Source organism: Diospyros lotus, chromosome 8 (genome assembly GCF_014633365.1).
Source record: "Diospyros lotus cultivar Yz01 chromosome 8, ASM1463336v1, whole genome shotgun sequence".
Taxonomy (NCBI): domain Eukaryota; kingdom Viridiplantae; phylum Streptophyta; class Magnoliopsida; order Ericales; family Ebenaceae; genus Diospyros; species Diospyros lotus.
The window spans coordinates 3,567,302-3,592,894 of record NC_068345.1 but is presented as its reverse complement, the minus strand read 5'-3'; the positions used below and the strand labels follow the sequence as shown (position 1 = coordinate 3,592,894).

At 36.4% G+C, this 25,593-nt stretch overlaps 2 protein-coding genes across 4 annotated transcripts; one reads left to right on the top strand and one right to left on the bottom strand.

The window, feature by feature from the left end:
• Nucleotides 1-420: 420 nt before the first annotated feature.
• Nucleotides 421-7,039, bottom strand: LOC127808795 (uncharacterized). The gene is made up of 3 exons (XM_052347418.1): nt 6,651-7,039; nt 2,657-2,737; nt 421-1,171 (listed from the first exon to the last, which is right to left on the bottom strand). The coding sequence occupies exons 1-3, from the start codon at nt 6,807-6,809 to the stop codon at nt 752-754; spliced, it is 660 nt and encodes a 219-aa protein (XP_052203378.1). The 5' UTR covers nt 6,810-7,039; the 3' UTR covers nt 421-751.
• Nucleotides 7,040-10,981: 3,942 nt separating this feature from the next.
• LOC127807843 (UDP-rhamnose/UDP-galactose transporter 6-like) lies at nt 10,982-25,433 on the top strand. 3 transcript variants are annotated; one of them, XM_052345990.1, is made up of 7 exons: nt 10,982-11,214; nt 11,793-12,036; nt 12,742-12,926; nt 13,006-13,206; nt 13,512-13,673; nt 24,860-25,203; nt 25,352-25,433. In XM_052345990.1, exons 2-6 carry the CDS (start codon nt 11,901-11,903, stop codon nt 25,178-25,180), a joined length of 1,005 nt encoding a protein of 334 aa, XP_052201950.1. In that variant the 5' UTR covers nt 10,982-11,214; nt 11,793-11,900; the 3' UTR covers nt 25,181-25,203; nt 25,352-25,433. The 3 variants fall into 3 exon arrangements, with proteins under 3 accessions (XP_052201950.1, XP_052201949.1, XP_052201951.1); XM_052345989.1 differs by having other exon boundaries at nt 24,860-25,433; XM_052345991.1 differs by lacking the exon at nt 10,982-11,214 and adding an exon at nt 11,227-11,499 and having other exon boundaries at nt 24,860-25,433.
• Nucleotides 25,434-25,593: the final 160 nt, after the last annotated feature.

The following is a 25,593-nucleotide window of genomic DNA, read 5'->3' as shown; positions in this document are numbered from 1 at the left end:
ACAAGTAACCATAGAAGAATTCAAATCTAGACTTCAAACTTTTCACCCCTAAAAATCGTTCAGACACCCCTAAAGGACAATCCTAATAACTATCTTATCAAGGCGCGCACCTGATCAACCTTACACCCTATTAGAATTTCATTAGAAACAACATTAATAACTCATTTTAAACCCTAAGACCTTACTACACAGGACTAATCAAGTATATTTGGAACTATGTTTAGATATTTTAGTGTGATGATAAGGGAGAAAAAATTTGGACTTATTGATTTATGAATTACCAGTTAGTTATGAAAGTTGATAAATTCAAAAAAAAAAAAAAAAGCTTTAAAGAATTCGTCTCAAAGCACCTCAACTTCAAAAAAATAACAAGAGCATGTTTTCATAGATTTCATTAAAGTGAGAACTATACAAAACATGTCAGATAATATCAATTTTAAGAAAGATGCAATAAACAGTAGCAATTCAAATCTACAAGAAAAATAACACTACATGCAACATAGAAGACCAAACACCAATAGAATGATGATAGAACATCGGTGTATTCGATAGGTTTGCTCCTAATTATATTGCAGCAGCTAGGCAAGCAGCCACAAACATGTTACCTATTTTTCTTGACAAACTTGCCAACCAAAGCAACCATTCCCATTATCTGCTTCTTTTTTCTAGCAAATGCCCTAAAAGCTAACGCTTCTGACCAGCACGCAGAGAGCAAGCTTGTGAGTTGCGTGACACGACTAATAAAGAATTTTCAGTATGTAGACTCATGACTGGGACTATCAGCATGCATGTCCATGGAGGAATCGTTAGAGTTGCCAGTATTAGAATCCCGGTTCTGGTGGTGCGTGAAGTTGGGTTCATTGTTCCTGAATCCATTTGCAAAAGCCTGAATTCCACTGTTACCATGGTAGCCTCCTTGTGCTATATGATAGTTCTGAAGGCTCCTACGGACAGGGCTTGACAGAGCGTTAGAAAAGACATAGTTCTTAGGTTGCTGATCGCAGTGATCCATGCGAAAGCCCTGCACGGTATTTGGTGCGACGGATGAGCCCAAGGGGGCCATGAAGCCTGAGCTTGTTGAGTGTATTGCAGGCTGTGACTGGGAATTATGATTCTGGGGTGGTCCTCTGGGTGACAATGATATATCCTCTCCACAACAATCAAGTTCAGTCTGCATGGAGATAATAAATAAATTTCAAGACTGAGATAGAACAAAAAAAAAAGTAGAATAAAATGAAAAAGGTGTATTAAACAACATAAAAGGTCTTAAAACAGCTAATTATATGATATTATATATATACACGTAAATATATATATATGTATCTTTAGTTAAGTATATACACAGGGATCTCAGAATCAACGCTGGTCAGCAACAAAAGCCAAGAGAACACAGAAAACTCAACCCTCCAAGGATGCAACAAAATGTCGTGAGGTCCTCATCTAACTTCTAACCCTCCTGTCCGCTCTTTATCCCTTAGTTTCTCTCAAATTCTCTCGGTCATCTGTATGCTATTTTCTTTTGAATGTATTCTCTCTCTCTCTCTCCTCTCTCATTATAATGTATTCTCTCTTCTGAGTATACTCTACTTCTCGGTTAGCTGCTTCCTCCATTTCTCCTTTCTACAAGTGTCCACAACTTCTCTCTGTTGCTTGCAGCAGCTTCTCTCCACCATTTTGCTGCATTTTTTCCCTCATTCCCCTGCCTGCATCCTTGCAGTTGCAGCTGCTGCTATTGTTTATAATACCCATGTTGGGTTTTCTTTCAGCTACATCAATTAGTCTGAAATCAAAAGATCCTTTCAAGAAAGCAAGTTGATGTGAAATCTTCTCAAACAGGCAAAACACAAGCTCCAGTTTTCTCAAACAGGAAAACTCGTGCACAAGAAGTGGGGACTCTTAAAGGTTATGAGATTAAGTGATCAGTGTTGCTAGCTCATGAGTCTGAATTTATTAGGACAGTTAAATAAATACATCCTAGAAATTTATTGGTATTTGATGGCTACTGTATTCAAGATTAGTATTGGAGGATTTTTATGCATTTAGGAGTTGTATCAAGCCTATTTAAACAAAATTAAGGATTTGAAATGAATAAAACTTAAATATTGCTCAGGGAGCATTGGCCTCTCTGCTCTCTTTAGCCCTTTCTCTTGCTCTGCTTGTCTCCTCTCTATCTCCTCTTTTCTTATATCTGTTCCTCTCATGTATTTGATTCTTATCTTCCTTTTTTTCTATCTATTTATGTTGGATATCTACTACTATTTATTTTTTCTTCTACTACTAATCTATATGCGATCTGCCTTTTCTCATAGCTGGATACTGCTGCTTCCCTCCTTGCTACCGACTCCTATTTTATCTGTTTGTACTAGGTTACCATATTCTTCCTCTTCAGCAGCTTCTGCTGCTTTTATTCATGCTGTGTTTTTGGTTGGTTACACTTACTGTGAAGTCAGAAAACCAAGGAAGACAAATGACACCAGAATACATAATTCAAGCCAATTTACTACTTGTCAAAATCATTTAATTATACACTCAGCAAAAAAAAAAAATCATTTAATTATATCTCAGACATGTCACTAAGGTAGTCTTGCAAGCAAGACAAATAACAAAAATAAATATGTAATGAAGGATAGAAAGTAGACCATAAGAAAAGTAAAACCTGCAGGTAGCTGAGTATCTCCACAGTATTTATTCTTGTTCCTCCCTCTTGTTGCCTCAAAATCCAGTGGTAAAGTTTATCCTGCAGAAGATCAGATCAAATTACAGAAATGAGTTGTTAGATTACTCTCCGACTAAGGGGTTTTATAAATTTAGATGGCAAAAATGTGCTATGAAAGACAAATGCCTGAATGAGACGGGATATGCAATTGAACAGGTAAAAGCTTGCACAGCAGTTCAACTACCTTCCTATGAGAAGGTTCTAATGGGACTGCCAGTGCTAATAGTAAAATCATACTCTCAAATAGTATGCTGTCGCTGCCAAAAATAGAAAATGTGTAACATGAACAATTTGACCTCCCCTTTCTCTCCCCCGCCCCCCCCCCCCCCAAGGGCAACAAAACACTCACACAAAAACAAAACATATAGCAAAGGAAATCCATGAGACAGGGAACTGTTGAAAAGTGTCTCACAGCAGGAAAAAAAAAATTGTTAGAGATTGACATCTAGCATAATGACCTCCTACACAAAAGTTTCCTGCGCTCAGAGAGAGAGAGAGAGTTGCCTATGGTAGGAAAAGTGTAACACAAAAAGTTCTGGTTCATGTATGGCTGAAAAGAAACAAAATAAATAGGTTAGTATGGTTACTGCCTATTTCACTTGTCAAAGGGTCCATGAAGTAATAAGAGAGTAATTCTAACTATGTCCTTATTTCATACATGCAAAATTCATCACATAAAAGGATATGCATGCAAGACAAACAAAATGAAAATTAACACAACTGCACCATGTCAGATAAAACTAATCTTGACATAAGATATTGAAAGTGTAAGCCTTGTGTCCCATCCTTTTTAAGGTAGATTAGCCCTGATGCAGTGTGCTAATATTCATAGCCATGTAGCCAGAAAATCCATACCAATATTCAAAACAGTGAAATATATAAAGAGGCATCACAAATGAAAATATATTTAGTAAGGCCACACAACATATGAATGTCTAAAAGTTCTAACTGGTAATCGAAATATATCTTCTCAAGTCAACAGCAATCATAGACAGCAAAGTGTAGCTACTTGGCTATAAATATAGCAACCACTCATTCAAGTTTTGTGTGTCAAGTTATCAAGGGATCTTGGCATCTTGCCTACAGATCATCATCTCAACCCCATAGGGGAAAACGCGTTTTTTTTTTTGGCAGCGAAAACAATTGAATCTTGTTCAAAGATATAGATGTTAGCTAAGAACACACTGCCCCATAATGATACAGTTGCCATCTCAAGTTCAATACTCAAGCAACCAACACTCCAACCGAACCCACAGAAGATAATGCACTATTGAGTCTTGTCATCTATGTTACATCTTATGCCAATATAGCAGGAAACAAAAACATAAACATATGCATCAAAAGATATTAATTTTAGTTCTCAGCACCAAAGATCCATTATAGAACAGAACTTCTAATCCTAAAAGAACCAACACTAGCTGGAAAAGAATTGGAGCCTCCCTAATTTTGAAGCCATGTTACTTGTTTACATGAAATTTTTAATATTGCTTCAATCAGTTTTCTTTTCTATTACTTTGAGTCAAGTATCAAAATTGAATGCCCTGAAAAACAAAATTGTCTACCTCTAATTCAATCACTTAGGTGGTGTTCTCTTTGTTTTTCAGTTTTGTATTTTGAGTTTTAAATTCATTTTGAGTTTTGTGTTTTAAGTGTCTGTTTTGAGATTTTTGAAAACACATTCTTTTTGTCATTCTGAAAAACTATTTCTCAAAATAGAAAACTAGAAAACGCTTTCTCAAAATAGAAAACTAGAAAACGCGTTTGCTTTGAAATTTTAAAAATGGTTTCTTTTTTGTTATTATGATATTTTATTTAATGAATTTAATTTAAAATAAATTATAAACATTTATTAGTATATTATAAATTTAATTCAAATATTTTAAATTATAAAATAAATTTTAAATAAAATAAAAAAAAATTAACAATCTTAAAAATATCATTAAAAAAATTAATACAAACAAAACATATCACATATTCAATTTAATATTTAAATAAAATAAAACAAAAATAATAAATAACATAAAATAAAAAAAAATCAAATAACAGAAGTGCGCAACCCATCTTCTTTCTTCTTCCATCTAGGGTTGCGCAACCCATCTTCCATCTTCTTCCGCCACCGCCGCCTCTATTTCTCCTCATCATCATCATCGATCGCCCCATCTCCTTCCTCAACCAATCGGCCATGGCAATCAGTGGCGGGCGAGGAGGAGTCAACGACAGTGGTGGTAGGCGAGGAAGAGTCGGCGATAGTGGTGGCGGGCGAGGAGGAGTCGATGACAGTGGTGGCGGGCGAGGAGAAGTCAGCAACAGTGGTGGAAGATGAAGGAGAAGAGAGGAGAGAGATGCTTTGCGAGTGCGAGAATGGGTTTGGGGGTCGGGAGGGGGGGGGGGGGGGGGGGTTCCGTGTTTTGGGATTGTTTTCTATTTTCAGTGAGTTTTCACTGAAAACACCCAAAACAACATTTTGTTGTTTTGGGTTTCCTTTATAAAAAAAATTAGTTGTTTTTGAAAACACGTTTTTGAAAATAACAAAGAGAACACGTTTTCAATGTTTTGAAAAATTGAAAACAGAAAACGGCCCAAAAACGCCAAAGAGAACAGGCCCTTAGGTATGGGGAAGACAAGAAGAGGTGAGAACAGGAGAGAGTAAACGGACTAAAAAATTTCTCATGCATGTAGGATGTAGCGCATGTGCCTCCTCATCCGGTATATATAGATGCTTTGTATACAGGATTGAAAAAATGATTCTTTTTGACAAGATCTGTCTGTTTTCTTCTCATTTACTAACTCAATTAAGAAAACAATTAAATTATCTTCAACCTTTTCAGTTCATGTGCACATGCTTCACCTTTTCAGTTGTTGACACAAGTCTAGTGGGATTTAGGCTTGTGATTGTTGTTGTTGTCGTTATTGCAAGCCCTAGCTAGAAACACAGCACTAGGCTTCAACATCAGAATTTCTAGATGAAAACTCAGAAACATGAGACACTACAGATTTTACGCAGCAGACAGGCCTGCTATTACAGCACATGACAAATTAGTCACATGGATGCCTGTACTTTTCCTATCTAGTATTAGTTAGTTTTCATCAGAATAGCAGCTGAATTAACAAGCTATCTGAATCTAGGAGAGTCCAACACATCACATCACTAATTTCAACACGCACAATTATGGGAAAGCAGTGTCACATGTCAATACCAAATTACCTCGCCTACCTTCACCCTTGAACAGCATAAACGTATTGTAGTTCTCTTAAAACAATTAATGACAAATATTAAACTGCAGATTTGCAGAACATATATAGTCCTATAGGAAAAGTATTTTAGACAACAACTGAGAAAAACAAGCAGAAGAGCAGAAGATACACGACCCACTTCTATCCTGCACAGACAGCATAGAGACATTGAAGAAAATAGTTACCTTTCAACATTCACAAGCTGAAAAAAGCTTTTAATCTTGTACAAGCTCCTAAGAATTCTAACAGAAAATGGAAAACCCACATTTCAGCCTCTGATATCAAAATTTTGACATCGACCAGGCAATATCAGGACAGGGTAACCTTATAAACCTCCAATTGCACACCCAATTCATTACAGGAAGAAAAACCCCATATGTTAGCCTGTGATATCAAAATTTTTGACATCGACCAGCCTAGCGTCTGCTTTCTTTGATAAGGATTGCCGGACATTAGAACAAAATATCAAAATAATTCACCAATGGGAGATACGATCAAAAATCAACGAAAAGCCTAAAAACAGAAACAATAAACTGACACAGAAAAATAATAAAATTATCAATCACAAATTATGCGCGATCGATGTCCTCGAAAAATTGAATCCAGCAAACAACCGAAACAAAACAATTTATAGGGAAATAAAAATATGTGAATAAAAAGAAAAACATAGCTAGGAGAGACGATCAGGTGTAAAATGTACCAGGCCGTGGCGTTCACCAGCTTGAAAGGTGAGCTTTTGCTGGTTCATGGCGTGGGTGTAAAGCTGCGAGAGGGAGTTCGCGGCGCTGCAAAACGTGGAGTACATGGCTCGATCGACCTCGTCGAGGCTGGTGGACACCGACTTCCGCTTCTTCCCCATCTCCGCAATCTCCGCCGCCTCGGACTGGATCGCTGGAAATCCTCAAGAAAGCAGACGCAAGGGCGATTCTTCTCCAGCGGTCAGAAGGTCAGATTCCGGCGACAATTGTGCCGGCGGCTAAGTGGAATGAACCATGGGGAATCAAGATTTGTGTGCTCGAGGAAACGTACGGACGAGGCCAATGGCGTCGAGTCGAGGGGTTTTTTATGGCGTGAAAAGGAGCAAAAGACAAAGTTGAGAAGAAAGAGGAAGGGAGGGGGCTCACGTTAACTATCCTGCACGTCAAGCTCAGGGGATAAGTTACTCGAGGTTCAATCAGACACGTGGCCGCCAATGCAGGCCTCGTTCAGATACCAAGTCGAATTATCTTGCACCGCTCGGCCCCTTCGGTTTTCTTCATGGGTTTAGGGCCTGTCGGCCCGTTCAACTTTAAACGGGCTGAAGGCCCTTGCTGTATATTGAATTTAGGTAATTACACGTAATATCTTTTAGATTTAATAAAATAATATAAATATTTTTAACATTAAAAAATAAAAAGATGTCTTTATCACTAATTTAGTATTAATAATTTTATCCTCGTTTATAAACTCTCTTTATCTTTCTTTTCTTTTTTTATCTTATCTTCTTTGTTTTTCTTTATTATCTTTTTTTTTTTTCTCATTTAACAATCTTGTCGACAAGTGACCATCACCAAACTGATGGGCTGCAAAAAATCGCTAGGTGATTGGGTTTTTTTGTAACCTCAACCTTTACATGAAGTTGTTACAAAATCGCATTGTGATAAGACCCTACATTAACTTTACGATAGATATGGATTTATCTTATCTTGACAAAAGTTAGGAAAAATGGTGGCAAATGCAGTAATTTTCATTCAGAGTTGTCGTGATTTTCATTTGCAACAATGACAAGTATTGATGAGAGAGAATGCCCTCAAGTTTATAATTACTCCAATACCCCTAGAGTGTAACTAATGGTAGCAATGACACGTGCTCGCTAAGGAGCTACTCCACTGACATCATCTTGCTTGAGCCCATAAAGGACACGTGACAAATACGTCTCAACATACCGACTAACCTGTTGCTCAACGAAAATTCTCTGAATTCCTCAACATCAATCATCGCTTTGAGGATCATGGAGATAGGTACTTATCACGAACCCCTTGGAAATGATTATCATATCCATATCGGTAAAATCACAACTCCGCAAGGGACGGGATGGGGACGATTTTAAAAAAGGAATCCTTATCTTGGCAAGAGGGTAAAAAAAATGCAACAGGGACGAGTAAATTATTTGAGTCTCTTTTTTCCTAAGTTTATTTACTATATACTGAGAACTAGTGATATGCCGATGAACTGACTTGATCGTCGGAGTGATCCCGAATGAGCAAATCCCCGACGTCATCTCTTTGCAAGTACCTAGTTCGAGGCAGAAGAATGTGATCAATCATCGCATCATCTCCCTCTCCCCCCTCTCTCTCTCTCTCTTTAACTAATACAACCTTCTTAACAATAGGGTTTTCAAAAATCTCATCACCAATAAGATTACTCTCTTAAATCATCTGTGAGTTTCTACATCATATCAATGATAGGTTTTGTCGACAAAAAACCATCACTGATAAAGTTTTTCTCCTATATTTATCTCTCAAACCCAATCTCTCAATCAAGGGCTCAGTATTAGCTGGTTGGTTCCTCAATTGATTTAAATTCCTTTCAAATTAATCCAAATTCTTTGTCGATGTAAAAAAATGGTTGTGCCTGACACTACTGCCAATCATTTATAGTGTTTTTTTAAGCAAAGCACGCAATGAAAATGAAAATAGGTATTTATAGTAAAAGTTTTTATTATTTTCATATTATAAAAGATAAAGTGGTATACGATCAATAACTCAAATAGCTATTTTTATGTTATTTTTTAAATATCGAGGGTGTCTGTATATTTTATTAAATTTCTAAGATGTTAAGAATAATTTATCTTAAGTATTTATGTGCATATTTTCATACATATGTATATGTATATATACGAGGTGTTACCATGGAAAGAAAGATAATTTATTTCTGATCAAAATATAAGATAATTTATGAATTTTGATGTAAAACAGTGGCCAAATACGAGTATATTAGAAGAGTCAAACAGAGTTTGGCACCTATGACTTTGACCATGCCAGTCTGGCAAGGGCCGCCGCGGTTAAGGGAATTTAACACGCGATTAAATATTTGTAAAATAATTTAAGCCTTCATTATAAATGAATAATATCTGCAAGGGTTGCGTTTTTACCTGATTTATTTATATACAATGTTAAATTTAAACTTTATCATAACTTTTGTTTAGGAGGCGGAATCTTAATATAATTTTATTGTGCCATAAGTAAAAATTTATTAAAAAATTTAAAAGAATTTAAAGACTCAAAATAATATTTTGGACTAAAATGTGTAAATTTTTCATACTATATAACTCTCACATTTAAAAATTCTTTTAAATATTTTAATAAAAGAATAAATAATTATCTATAAAAAAATCTAATTCTAAAATAATTTATAAATATTAGAATAAATATAATTCAAAAAAATTATATTATAAAAAAAACAAGATAAACGTCATCTATAACAATCATAGTTTTAGTCAAACTATAAATAATAAAGATATGTGTTATCTACAAAGAATGTTAATCGTGGATGGACGTCCATGTTATTGGTAGCTCCTGGATTACACTTTGGACTATACAATACATCACAAATGAGAAAAATATCCCTAGTGCCTTATTACCTCGTCTCACCAAGCCTCATCGCCTCATCTCATCGCTTTGGGTAACAGATATTTTAAATATTTTAACTACATTATGTAGTCCAAAGTATAAGTTATGATGTATCAATAACATTTTTCATCACAAATTATTTAAGATTACTTAATGTCTCTATATAAATAAATAGATATTCAATATTAAAAATATATGTATTTGATATGGATTTCAATACAACATTTGTCATTTTCAATATCTGATTTAAATATCGAAGTATTTGCGTGGAGATATTTCCATACCCGAATTTGGGGATCATTTCACAAATTATGTGGTATCATTCACATAAAAGTAAGTCAATACAATAATAATAAATAAATAAGTTTCAATGTTAGTAGTTGAAGTTCGGTTATACCCTTTCTTTATGAACATGTAAAAGTTTGATTTAATCAAAATGATTGAACTAAATTGACCAAAATTGTAGGTTCTGTTCGGTTTCAATTAAGGGGGTGTTCGCTTTGGTTATCAAATTTGATAATTTCAATCATTTCAATTTAATTTAATTTTTGTACCGTAAAAGATAAAATAACTGAACCGATCGAAATTTTTTATTTTTTCAGCTTTTTTGGGTTTTTCTTTTGAAGTTTAATCTGGTTTTTTCCCTCAAATTTGTGCAGTTTATTTGATTCGGTTTTTATTGATTTTTTTTATTTTTTGGTTTTTTTTTTTAAGGGTGGATTGGTTTTTTTTTTTTGTATTTATTTATTTATTTATTTGCTTGTGTGGCCAATTCTGTTCGATTTTTTCATAACTTTGGTCTATTTGATTTTAGCATTTCAATCCATTCGATACCAAACCGATCAAATGCTCACTCCTATCATTTATCCAGGTTTCAACAGTTAGAAAACGTTAAAATATAAAAAGAAATTGAATGCATACTAAATCTCTCTCTCAACCAACCATTGAGTGCTTTAAATTCGCATAACCAAATAGTTATTTTAGATCAAACTTAATTGTATAATAATGTGTCACAATGGATAAGTCAAACCCAATTAATGCCAAACAGTAAATAAAAGATTTTGGATTTGTAGTAGGTCAAAAGTTATTTTCACGAAAGGTACAGATAAAGAAAAAATATATATTTATTTTATTGAAGAAAAAAGAAAAAAATTGCCTAATTTATTTTTAGAAGAGAATAATTCTAAAACAAAAATAATGAATTATAGGTTTTTTATGTTTTACTTTAAATGAAAAGTGGCCCAATTTAATAGAGGGGATGATAAGAATTAAAAAAAATTATTATAAAATAAAAAAATTTAAACGTTAACGGTATAATTTAGGGAAACCCTTTGGGAAAAATAAGAATGTTTCTATACGTTGGAGCGGCAGTGTGATCACGTGTTCTTTCATCTTATAATTAGCTGTCATATATTCTACTCTCTGTCTCTCTCTCGCAAACGCATTGCAAGCAACGAGAACTAACTACAGGACACAAACGCTGAAATTCCATTTGCATTAGCTGCAAAACTGTTTTGCTCCTTCAATCCCCTCTCTCTCTCTCTCTCTCTCTTTCTTTCTTTCCGACTCTATACATCCGCAGGCGCAGCCATTCATACATATATACGGGGCTGAGAGACCTCAAAGTTACTTCATGCTCGCTGCTCCTCGACGGTAATCCTTCTGCGCTGTTTTATTGCTCTCGAGCGGATTTCAAGTGCTGTTTGATAGATCTGTCGTGATCGCTGGGTTGCTTTGAGTGATCTCGATGCGATCCAATTCGGCGACGTCCCGAGAAGTAGATCTGAAACGTGTTAGCATAATTGCGCCCGAATTTGGGTTTTTTGAGCGTGTTTATTGCGGTTCGATCTGGAAATTTGAGGATCTGTGTTTTGATCTGTGCATGTTTTGGTCTTGAATTTGGGAATGCTTTGGCATCTTTTGCCGCTACTTATTAAGGTGCCGGCAATTGAATCCGTAGTTTGTTTATTTAGTTTCATTGCTCGGATCAGTTTATTTTAGGTTAACTGTCGGTTCTTTGTTCTTACGCTCATCCTTTTGAATCCATGTATGATGTTTTGACTTGTAATTTTCTGGTTCGCTGAGTTGTTTGAACTTTATAAATGCATATAGACACCTTTGTAGTTCAAGGGTTACTTACAGTAACATCATTTGCTGTGATAGATATAGTAAATGTAAGTTCCTGCAATTTTAATCTTGATGGAAATCTTTTGGTTTCTTTTATATGTCAGAAAATTTGGTTGCTGATGAAAATCTCTGGACTCATATGCTGAAGTATATGGGATCTGGCATGGAAGACGAGGGGTAAAATTTCACCAGCGATCAATTGTACCAAGTAAATGAAAATGGCTCCTGCTAGCAAGGCTGATAAAAAGGCAGCAGTTGATGCGGCTGCATGGATGTTCAATGTTGTCACTTCTGTTGGGATTATCATTGTCAATAAAGCCTTAATGGCCACATATGGTTTCAGTTTTGGTAATTTTACAAGATATTGCCCCCATTTTCTTTGAGAATTTGGAAAACACTTTTTTGGCATAAATTTAATTATTGTCACTTAACTGGCTACATGCATACCCCCCCTTCCCTCACCTTACTTTTTATTATACTTATATATTATGAATATAATAATAATTAACCTTTGATCAAGTACTAGCAGTTAAAGCATGACAGAACAATGGATGACAATAGTAGTATATTGTTCGGAAGAGTGTTGCACACAATTCTATACCGGTACATAACAGTACAGCTGAGGATATATTTTAGATGGTCTAATGGCCTTCCATGGAAATTTGAAAGTACTTGAAGTGAAAAGAAAATAAAGAAAAATCATTTCTCCTATGTTTAGATCTACGATTTTTCAAGAGAAAGGAAAAGAAAAAGAAAAAGAAAAAGAAAGCAAATTAACTTATATACATACACATAAGAATGCTTATTGTCCTTTTCTTCCACAGATTTTAGTGCCAAACTCAGTGTTCTGTAATATGGTTGTAAAATAAGTCTTACAGAAATAAATGTTCTCCTGTGATATTCAGGACATAACTTATGCAATGGGGATGATAGAGATATTACCAATGGAATCTGTTGCCGGGTGGAAGATCTAGGAATTTTTTTCCCATTTTATACTTGTGCCTATGTTTATTTTTATATATTCTTTAGCTTCTGATTTTTTAATCATTGCAGCTACTACGTTAACTGGTTTGCACTTTGCCACCACAACTGCAATGACGGCTGTTCTTAGGTGGTTGGGCTATATCCAACCCTCTCATCTACCATTGCTAGACCTCTTGAAGTTTGTTTTATTTGCAAACTTCTCTATTGTTGGTATGAATGTTAGTCTAATGTGGAACTCAGTAGGATTTTATCAGGTAAATTTAAAGTGCTCTGGGATTCTTTGTTGGTATTACAATGGTTTGAGTACTTATTTGGTCTCCACAATTCTGTTAGATTGCGAAGCTGAGTATGATCCCTGTATCCTGCTTATTGGAAGTTGTTTTGGACAAGATCCGATACTCAAGAGACACGAAGCTCAGTATTGCAGTTGTTCTCTTAGGTGTTGCTGTCTGCACTGTAACTGATGTGAGTGTTAATGCCAGAGGTTTTGTTGCTGCCTTTATCGCTGTTTGGAGTACTGCTATACAACAGTATGTAAGTTGTTCGTTCTGCTACTTAAGACAATGTATATTTCAACTAGTTTAAATTACTTATTTATTCTTAGGTTACTAGCACCTAGATCTTGCATGAATCTCTTGCTTACATCCTTATTGCAGTGAATACATACACTAGCACATGGGTCAACATATTGTTAAAAGCCCTTATTGTTAAAAATTACATATGTTGTTGTCCTATCATTTCATACACCCATTGGATATCCTTGAGCAGCATATTTCCTCAAAACTTTATCTCACATCTTTAAACACTCCTATAAATAACTATCTGTTTTTTATGTGCAGTATGTACATTTCCTTCAAAGGAAATACTCTCTTAGTTCATTTAATCTGTTGGGGCATACTGCACCTGCTCAGGCTGGAACTCTATTGCTATTAGGCCCCTTTGTGGATTATTGGTTGACAAACAAGAGGGTTGATGCCTTTGATTACAGCACAGCATCTGTAGTAAGTATAGCTACATAATCATAATTGTCATATCCATATTGTGCATTTGGATTGTCATGGTTATAAGTGCCCAACTTTCATCCCACCATGAGGCAGCTTCCTTCTTTCTTTGTTGTTTTTCCTAGAATCTAAAGGATATTAAAGATAAAAGGAACAAGGAGAAGAAAATTGACAGTATAGATCTAGGTATGAGAAGCACAGACATCCCTGTGAAGGTGACTAATCCTATCAGATTAATTTTTTTCTTCTTTACTGTAGGACACTTTATAGACACTTGAGAGACACCTGTGTCCATCACAAGATGTAACAAATCCATTAGTGAAACAAAATAGACAACTTTATAATTTTAAAATGAGTTAAAATTTGACAATAAAATAAAAAATAGTTTAGTTATGTATTTATCAGTCCTCCCCTTGAATGTTTTAATTTTAAGAATCCTAAATTCTGAAAAGTTTGAAAGTGAGGTAAGGCTTAATTCAAGAGATCACTCCTTGATTTTCAGAAATTACACACAATACCTCTGAGGTTTAAAAAGTTATAACACTTTGCCCCTTGCCCTTAATAAACTGACGTTAAATTTTGAGAAATACCCACATACACTCTCTCTCTCTGACCCAGCCCAACCATTGCTAGGCAAGGAATGTAGAATGAGGCCTTGGCAAATCATCATACTTTTCTTTTATAAACATTGACATTGACTCCTCGCTAGAAGACCTCTCTGTCATGACCCTAGGATTTAGCTAGGGTTTTAGAAGGAATTGGAAGGAATTTGGGGAAGAACAGAGAAGAAATGAAGGGGGAGATTGAATAGAATGGGGGAGAAATTAGAAGAATGGAGGGAGAATGGAGGAGAAATGTAGAGAGGAAAATGAGAGTTTCATTAACAATTCAAGTATATCCTTCTCTACATACTATAGCCTATTTATAAGCTTTACAACTAAAAGAAATATCTAGAATACCAGCCCCATGTGCTGTAACAAAATAACAAAAATAGCTCCTAACCAACTAAGGTAACTAATTACATTATTGCCCTTCTAATTAGCCTTGGGTTATGACAATTCCCTCTCCTTGAAATATTTCTTGTCCCCAAGAAACTTATTACGTTGAGCAGTTCTTGTTCATCAAATTCCCGCCTTCTCTATCTGATTTTTCTTTCTTTCTTTTCTTGTCCTCCTAGGCCTTTTCTTCTTCCTCATTCTTAAGTATCCAAGATCAATCCCCGTCGTAATTTGGCCTAGAACTTCAATAGAAGCAATTTGATAGAGTTCAAGTTCAATACCAGCACAAGTTGTTCCTACACCTCCATGGTGCACCACAGCTGCACATTGAAAGATATCAACATCATCCTTGAAATGCAGCAATGGAGGATTGCAGATTTGCCTTGGATACTCATATCAAGGCTGTTTGTGAGCATTAGCATTACGAGTTGTTACAACTTCCTTTTCAGCCAACGATTCATCCTTCCATGCAGTAGACAACAACTTGGATTTGCTAATGGAAGTAAAAAACAACACAGCAGCGGGAGTTTTGTTTCTTTCGGCAAAATCTTCGACTTCTTCAACTATCTCCCTTAGCCTTTCTGCCAAAACCCGCACTGGGGGCTGTCTGATACCTATTTTAACCCCATCCAAGGATGGTTCAACCTTCTTTGGATCCAAAGACAAATGAGCAATATACTTAGGGCCTTCTTTAACTGCATGTGGTCCATCACAATCTTGACCCAGCCTAGGATAAATGTTGCAGGTATTCCCACTCTTAGCTTCCGGTATGTCCAGAATCGAAGGAAGAATTCCAGCACTAATATCTGTATAGATTGTTGGTCCTTCAATCAAATTTTCTTGACCCAATGCTATTCCATTTCCCACAAACTTTTTATCTGGAACACCACCAAATCCTTCCGCCCATGCACTAACCACCCGGGGTAACGAGTTGGCTTTGGCTTCCTCTATCACTTCATCAATTGCTTCCCTATTATTTCCTTGCAGCCTTTCAGTAGATGTATATTGGGGTATTATTTCTTCTTCTAACTTCTCAATCACTGCAGCTAAATCCCCTTCCTGCCATCTTGACTTTTCCTTCTGCTGGTCCATTTTGAGAAATTCCTCCTTGTTAAAACTTTCGTGATAATCATCGAAGTATTCCACCGGAAAGTTGTAATGATACTTCTTAATAAGTATCATCACAAACTCTTGCAGCTTCTCGCGTATCATAAGGCCAAATTCCTTACTCGTATCATGCACCCCACTGCTTTCTCTCTTGTCCCATTGGTTGATCTCATTTTCAAACTTCTTTTCCCCTGTTTGTTGCTTCTAGCCAACTGAAAATGCAACCTTCTTTAGCTACCATAGAGGCTCAATTCCAACTGAAAATGAAGCATTTTGCTTCATGTATGCATTGTCTTCCCTAGCTTCATGATTAGGACACCCCACTGAAAATGCAGCCTTCTTTGGCTGCCATTGAGACTCCATTACAACTGAAAATAAAGCATTCTTCTGCTACAATTGAGATTCTCTCAGCTTCATCTTGATGTCATCCTTCATCAGAATTCAAATAGCTGATGGAATTGCCAGTCAAGGATAAGCTCTGGCTGATTCTACTGAGGGTCGAGCAGTTGCTATTATATGCTGGAATTGAAAAATGATCGTTGTCGATGCCTATAAACTCGCTACCTAGTCAAACCTGATTTAGGCAGAGAATCATTCGCACGTTACATCAACTTGATTAGCCTTCCAGAGTCGCCTAGGACTACCAATTCTCTTGATCCACCTGCTGCAATAATTCCCTATACTTGCTGGAATCTTTGTCAGACTCGCCTGGCCTGCACACCTTCAAAGTCGGCTAAAATTTCTAGCCAACTGCTCTGTTACAGTCACTGCAAGTCGCCTCCCTACAAGTCACCCTATGGAATGGCTTTAACGTTCAATCGAAAAATCTCCATTGGGAGTTAACAATAGAGGAGTATCCTTCCACCGTCGGAATTCTGCCCGATCATTGGAATTCACCAATGGAATCGCCTATATCTCTTGTGGAATTAGCTTCGCTTCATTGCAGCTATGAATCGCCCATCCACTTCAACTGCACCACTCTGATCTGCCTTCAATTTTGGAGTCACAGCTGCAGTGACTCGGACAAATAACAGCGAATCAACTTGCTGCTCTGGAATCGGCTCTGCTCGCAATTGCTGCAGATTCAACAATCACTTCCCCCGACTCCTTCTTCTCGCCCAATCACCGACCACGGTTCGCAACCACTGGCTCGGTTTCGTAATTTATCGGAATTGCTTCACCTAATCGCCAACATCAATCGTTGGAGATTGATAACAAAGTCGGATCCTCGCTCCATCAACTCTTTGTTATTTCTGGAATCACCTTCTAAAAGTTCAATTAATTCCGTTGCCGCTAAGAATTGCCTAACAACTGATCGATTTCTACCGCCTACGATTCCGAAATCAACGAGCAAAGGAGTGGGAGGAATCTACTTCTCACAATGGACTCCACTTACAAGTTCGAGACAAGATCCGCTTGCGCCTTCTCGGTTTCACTCACTCCTTGTTCCCTTCCGCTTAGATCTGGAACGTGGGCAACTTGTTGCTCGCCCACTTAATTGCAGATTGCCTTTGCACAATTAGTTCCTGATGCTCAACACTGATTGTCGCTTGAACTCACCTGTTGATACCGACTGTAATTCTCTTCAAATTTCGAGAATAAAGTACAGCGACTGTCAATCACCTCCATGCATTGGAATCTATTTTCAAGCATCAATGGCCGAAAATTAATCCTCAGTCGAGAGACCCACCCAATCTCGTTGAAGTTCTTGAACTTGTTGAGTCTGTTGAATCCCCAGACCATGGACTATAATGACTGAAATTGATTGCACTAGCCTTCAAATTGAATCAATCACAGCCAATGATTGATTGCTCTGATGCCATTTGTCATGACCCTAGGATTTAGCTAGGGTTTTAGAAGGAATTGGAAGGAATTTGGGGAAGAACAGAGAAGAAATGAAGAGGGAGATTGAATAGAATGGGGGAGAAATTAGAAGAATGGAGGAGAAATGTAGAGAGGAAAATGAGAGTTTCATTAAAAATTCAAGTATATCCTTCTCTACATACTATACCCTATTTATAGGCTTTACAACTAAAAGAAATATCTAGAATAACAGTCTCATGTGCTGTAACAAAATAACAAAAATAGCTCCTAACCAATTAAGGTAACTAGTTATATTATTGCCCTTCTAATTAGCCTTGGGTCGTGACACTCTCCTCACTCAACTCAGCAATTGTTGTATGTATCACCTGCATTCCACCATATAAGAATGGGACGCCATTAATATGACACACAATCTATATCATCAACCTGCACCCCTATTGGAGAAAACTCATATGTGAGTTTTGCATCCGCCCAATCTGGAGGAGTCACCCAACGAAGAAGAAAACATTGAATATGTCCTATGCTCAGACTACATTCTGGATGCACTCTCTTCTCTCTAGCCTCTTCTCAGTAGGAATATTTTGAGAATCATCACCACCTTTTTATTACTCTTCAATTTCTCAACTTCTTTCTTTATGGAACTGCCCGATTCCTTAATTGGTTGTATCTGAAGTTGCCTTTGGAGTACTTGTACAAGTATTTACTTGTGGGTCACTAAGGGAATCTTCCTTTTGAAGTGGCTGAGATGGGGAATTCTAGATCCTGTTGGATGTAAACGAAGCCCCATCCTCGCAAACAGGTAAATATTGTGCCTTAGGAAGGCTGAACAAATGTGCCAGAACTCTAGAAACCTCATGAATACTAGATTTGTCTTGCATCAAATGCCTTCCACCATGGTGAAGTCTCAAGAAGTGCTTGGTATGCTTGGAATCTACAAAAAACAACATACACAACCCCACATGCACCTACCTTGCTCTTGAATTGTGAACACAAAGTTGTACATGAACAGTCCTTTCCTAGATTCCATGCTTCTTGTCTCAGTTTTGGGGGCATCTCAATGGGGCTGCAAGGTAGTTTGATATAATTTGAGGATGTTCAATAGGGCAGATAAAACCCATCTCCTTCAAGAGGTTCCTCTCGGTTCTATTTAGACCCCTCTTTAACTCTACATATTTCTTGGTGTTGGTTATTCTATGTATAAATTGTAAATATCACAAAGATAAATACCTGATTAATCACGAAAATTTCGGATTTTTTAAACTTGTTGTACCACGAGTCTTCTCGAACTTTTAGGTCAGGTGCACAATCACAAGACGAAAAGTGCAGTCAAGTCACAACCCAAATACCCATTCTTCTCTAATAACACTCACAATATTCGATACTCAGTAATTTTCTATGTGTCCCAAACCTTATGCAAGGACCTTTATTTATAGGGGAGAAAACCTTAATTGATAAGGTTTAGGAGATAGAGATCAATCGGAATTCTAATTTTGAAATTATCTCACTTAGAGATAATTTTATTTATTTTAAGATGAGAACTTATCTCATCTTATTTTATTCCTGAATAGATTGACTCATCTTGATCGTTTTTGAATATCAATTGACCATTATCAATTATTATTATATTTATCTACATCTCTCACTCGAGCATGATGGGTCAACCAATACCCAAAGTATGAGTATAATCTCTTTTATCATAGTAGAGTTTTATACAGTAAAATGGGTCATGTGACCTACAAGATATAATTGAGAAAAATATGAGCAAAATATTCATTAGAGAGCCTTCAACTCCAATCTGATGAAACATTTCGTTGTGCCCCTACTTAACATTATCTCATTCCCTCTGAGAAATTATGACTTCATATATACATATTCACATTTGTTCAAATATCACAATTGTTTGGCCAAAGAGTACACATATTCATGAAAATGGTTAAGTCTTCTACTTATACTCATATTAGTCCATTTTGAATCAATCGCTCTCCTAGAAATGTTCCATGAGTTGAATATGTCCACAATTATAGGAAACATACCAAAGTAGCATTTACTGACCCATTACTTCATAATATAGTCAAGAATTCCAAAAGGCACAATATAAGACATTCACAATAATGTCTCAAGGGGCTCACATAGTGAGAATGAGAGATGTCTCAATTTGTTCTCACTTCCCTTATTGGTCGAACTCATAAGCACATGTAGTATGAATTACATGCTATGGTGATTTCCTCCCACTAAGGGGTGCATGTCACTCCCATCACCATACAGATCCCTTTTCAATTGCACCTCCCACTATGCGCTAGATCCAGCTCATATCAAACTTACATGATTGTGGAATTATCATATTCTACCATTACAAAAATAGCCTCATCTTGGTAATTATCCAAGGCAACATCAATATTTATGTGTATAGTATACTTCAGTATACTTGCTCCCAAAAATAGTCTCATCTCTATTCACTACTAAAGTGATGGAGGTGATTATTCGTGTGAGGGAACTAATCCTTGTCTGATTGACATACTTATGCTAGCTTTTAATTCTTTTAGTCCAAACACAATACAAAAATTTTAGATAATATTTTAATTTATTAAATAAATAAAAAGTCACATATGCAATACGAAAATGAATTACAATCTACGTAAACCTAAAGATTAGTGTGATCTCTATGGGAATCTCTAGCGATAGGCTTTGTAAGAGGATCAACTACCATCTTATGTGTAGATATATACTATAACACCATTTCCTTTTGCGTTATAATGTCTCTCACAAAGTTATACTTTGTTTCAATATGTTTAGACTTGTTGTGATATTTCGGATCTTTAGAATATGTAATTGAAGCTTGACTGTGTCGCAATAGAGTGTAACAGGTCTTGCAGTGTTAGGAGTGACCCCAATGTCAATTAGAAATCTCCTTAACCACACTGCTTCTTGTATTGCAACTGAACATGCAACGAATTCAGCTTCTATTGTTGACAGAGTTGTGCATGTTTGTTTCTTGTTACTCCAAGATATAGCATCTCGACTGAGCAAAAACACATATCTTGAAGTTGATTTGCGTTCATCTAAGTCTCCACCCCAGTCAGCATCTGTGTATCCAGTTAAATGCATTTGTCCTCCTGGTAACAAAGGCAATAGTCTGCAGTTCCTCTTAGGTATGCAAGGCTCCTTTTGACTGCATTCTAGCGCTTAGGTTTTGGATTTGATTGGTATCTACTTACCAATCTGACCACATAACAAATATCTGGTCTGATGCACCTCATGGCATATATCAAACTTCCAATGGCACTTGAGTATGGCGTGTTTTTCATTTGAGTTTTCTCTGTTGGAGTCAAGGGACACATTTTTAGGCTTAGAGTTTGTCCCTTAGCTATTGAAATGTCCATGGGTTTACATCTACTCATATTAAAGCAATCAAGAATTTTTTTAATGTAAGATTCTTGAGACAACGCTAGGAGTTTTCTTGAATGATCCCTATGGATCTTAACTCCAAGAATATAAGTAGCCTCACCCATATTCTTCATCTCAAAATTGGAACCCAACCAACCTTTAATAGCTAAATTCCCAGCCAATAAGATATCGTCCACATATAATGTTAAAATCACAAAGAAATCTTTTGACCTTTTGACATAGACACAGTGATCTTGTTGAATCATTACAAATCCATTAGCAACAATTACCTAATGGAATCGTATATACCACTGTCAAGAAGACTGCTTAAGGCCATAGATGAATTTTTTTAATTTACAAACCTTTGCTTCTTGGCCCTTTTTGATGAAACCTTTAGGTTGTTCCATGTAGATTTCCTCCTCTAATTCTCCATAAAGGAAAACAATCTTTACATCCATTTGATGTAATTTAAGGTCCATATGTGCAACGATGGCTAGAATCAAACGTATAGACACTATTCTTACAACATGAGAGAATGTTTCTTCATAGTCTATGCCTTATTGTTGCATATAGCCTTTCGTAACAAGACGAGCTCTTAATCTGTCTATTGTCCCATCCGCCTTCTGTTTGATCCTTAAGACCCATTTAGTGCCAATGGCTCTACAGTTAGGCAGAAAATCAACCAAGTCCCAGACATAGTTTAATTTCATAGACTCCATTTCATCTTCCATTGCATTCATCCATTTTTCTTTATTCAGAGATTTCATAGCTTATTCAAAGTTGTTAGGCTCGTCAAGGTCATGAGGAGCTACCATAAAAGCTACCCTTCAATCTCAAAATGATGATGATGAATGCTTTTTCAACTACTCCTTCTTACTAATTCCTGATGAGGAATTGACTCATGTGTGTTACTCCCACTTGGATCAAGAGTTTGAGATATCGTATTAGATTCCTCATTAGATCCAATTGGAGGTACACTTGGTTGAAGATCTCCTAACTTGTATAGTTGGGAATCCTTATCGACCTCACCCCTTTTGGGAAAATTATTTTCCAAAAATGTAGCATCTCGTGATTCAATTTCAGTAATACTATCATCTGCTTTTTCTCCAATGAATACATATCCTTTGTAGTGTTCTGAGTGTCTCACAAAGATACACTTTTTACCCTTTGGTCCCAATTTTCCCAAATTGTGAGAAGGGTTGTGAACAAATGCTGCTGACCCCTAGGGTCTTTGTAGATTCATTAGGTCAGGCTTTTTTCTTGTCCATAACTCATAAGGAGTATTATTCACTGATTTGGAGGGCACTTGATTAAGTATATAGGCAGCAGTCAATAGTGCATCTCCCTAATACGAAATTGGCAGATTTGCTTGCGCCATCATGGACCTAACTATTTCCAAAAAGGTTATATTCCTTCTCTCAGCAACATCATTTTGTTGCGGAGTATATGGGAGAATCAATTGTCTCTCAATCCATTTTTCATCACAGAACCCTCTAAAGAGGTCAGATATTCACGCCCACGATTAGTTCTTAAAGTTTTGATCATTCTTTCTATTTGATTCTCCACCAATTGGTGTATCGTTTGAGGCATTCCAATGCTTCAAATTTGTGAGAAATCAAATAAACATATCCATAGCGCGTTAAATCATCTATAAATGTGATGAAATACGAGGCCTTATGCCTCGCCCTCACACTCATTGGACCACAGATGTTAGAGTGGATAAGTTGTAATGGAAAATCAGCTATGTTGCCTTTTCAAATGGTTTTTTTAGTTATTTTACCAGCTAGGCAATGTTTAGATGCGGGCAAGTCAATTTTAGCGAGTGGGCCTAAAAGGCCTTCTCGAGCTAGCCTATTCATTCAATCTTTTCCAATATGACCTAGCCTAGCATGCCAAACATTCATATTTACATCCATATTTTCATTAGATGTAACAAAGGATCAAACTTGGTTATAGTTACTAAAATCACAATCCATAGCCATGAAACTATTCGAAAGAAAAGCAGAACCATAGTAAATTGTTTTTAAAAACAAATCCATACCATGTTGGTATTCTATGTATAAATTGTAAATATTACAAAGATAAATACTTGATTAACTATGAAAATTTTGGATCTTTTAAACTTGTCGTACCACAAGTCTTCTTGAACCTTCAGGTCAGGTGCACAATCATAGGACGGAAAGTGCACTCAAGTCGCAACCTAAATACCCGCTCTTCTCGAATAATACTCACAATATACGATACTCAATAATTTTGTGTGTCCCCAACCTTATGCAGGGACCTTTATTTATAGGGGAGAAGATCTTAATTGATAAGGTTTAGGAGATAAAGATGAACTGGAATTCTAATTTCAAAATTATCTCTTAGTGATAATTTTATTTATTTTAGGATGAGAACTTATCTCATCTTATTTTATTCCTGATCAGATTGACTCATCTTGATCGCTTTTGAATATTAACTGACCATTATCAATTATTATTATATTTATCTATACTTGGAAAATGAATCCAAATGCTCTACTAGTAAGCTCTCCCTCCTATATTCCATTATGTGGAAAACAAGGAGTATCAGACATTCCTCAAGCTTTGATGCAAGCCATTCAGAACTGGCAGCAACACTCTTCCCTGTTAAAGCGAGCAAATGATTACTTGCAGTAGAACTGATGAAACAAAACCTGACCAGTAGCCATTACTGCTTGAGCCAATTTGAGTAAACCGCCACTTGTATAAAGTCACAACCATAGATTGTAAGACCAAGAGTTGTTTCAGTCCTCCATCTATGCCATCCACCCTTCTGTAGCTGCTCATCTGTTGGGTAAACTGTGTCAATTGCTCTACAAATCATGGTTGATAGAAGAGCTCAACTACCTTAATTCTAGTGATCATGCCCAATTAAACTGGCTACCTTGAACGCAAATTGGGTATCTCCAGCAACAAGCTAAGGAGGAATTTAGTGAATGCAAACAGTGATGAACGCCACGGCTGTCTCTGCAAAAGCTGGAGATCTTCCATGAGGTTGTTGGGCCAAAAAGGTTGGCAAAGGCTCCAACTTGCTCACAATGGGTCAGCAAGCATCTTCGATGTTGTTGGGGTGCCTGATGGTGCAAAATCTGTAAGCTCTGAGTCAGTGAGGGTGTCAACAGGTCTTTCCAACTCTGGTGAGACCTTTGGATGGTTTCGAATTTAGTCAAATGGGATTCCCATTGATTTTGGTGAAGCTTGTTAACTCAAAAATAAACGAAATAAATTATAAAACAAAATCAATTAGAAAATAAACAAAGAAATCATGCTAATTCTTATTTTTACTCCTAGAATAATAAACAACAACAACAACATATCCAGCCTTTATCCCACTATGTGGGGCTACTCCTAGAATAATTTCTTCCAAATATATGCTTTTATGTCCTACGTGATATCACTTCCTTTTCAAGCAAACAAACCTTCACTACTTCCTTTTATCAGCATTCCTGTTTAAAACAACTATGTGGTTTTCTTTGCTTTCAGAGGCCTTATTACTTAACCAGTGGAAGTCGATAATTGATCTGGAGTCCTAGATCATGAAATTCATATCTTTGTTGAATATATCTTACACACACTAGTGCCTTTTGTTTCTTAAATAGCTTCGGACTGCAAAATTTCAGTTAGAAAATACACACTCCAGTTCAATCATGTACATAAAACACAGGTAGTTTCTTGTCATCTCTAAATACACACCTGTCTCATTTTTAGGTATGGTGATCAAAGCATAACATTTTAGGTTCTGCATTGCCTTTTTAAGATGCTAGTGGTCTTTGGTCTTTAGATGCAAGTTTTTCACTTTGCTAGGTCTTTCATGATTCCATCTATGCCTCGTGTTTTTTTTTTTTTTCTGCAGGTGTTTTTAACGCTCTCATGCACGATCGCAGTAGGGACAAACCTCAGCCAATTCATCTGCATTGGAAGATTCACGGCCGTGTCTTTCCAAGTACTGGGCCATATGAAGACGATCCTTGTTCTGATCCTTGGATTCTTGTTCTTCGGAAAGGAGGGCTTTAATGCACAAGTGGTCTTCGGCATGTTCATAGCTGTGTTAGGAATGGTTTGGTATGGCAATGCTTCGTCTAAACCCGGCGGGAAGGAGAGGAAGTCGACTAGCAGTAGACAGCTGAAACATGGCAATTCATCGGAATCTTCAGAAATTGATGACAAGGTCTAAAGTTTTTTTGGCCAAAATTCAAGGTAAAAAAATACAAGTTTTAGCTTATACCAGGAAAATTTTTAATTTTTAATCCTTGACACACTCTAGATAACAGCCCCTTCTCAAACCCCAATTGCTATCAGATTCTTCCTGATTTGTTATTCTTGTATTCCTTTCTTGTGATGTTAGGTATCCCTTCAAGGGCTTTGATACTTTTGAATAGGGTTTGAATTCTCTGAAGATTCTTCTATTTATGTGATGATAATTTATACGAGCAACTTCGTGAGCAGAATTTTTGTTACGTGGTTATGGCCTCAGTTGACGGATATAGAATTAAAAACAAGATTATTCATAGCAAAGATGGAGTCGTTATGGTTGAAGATCAAACAGTATAAAGATCGTTTAGATATGCGATGTGTGAAGATAAGAAG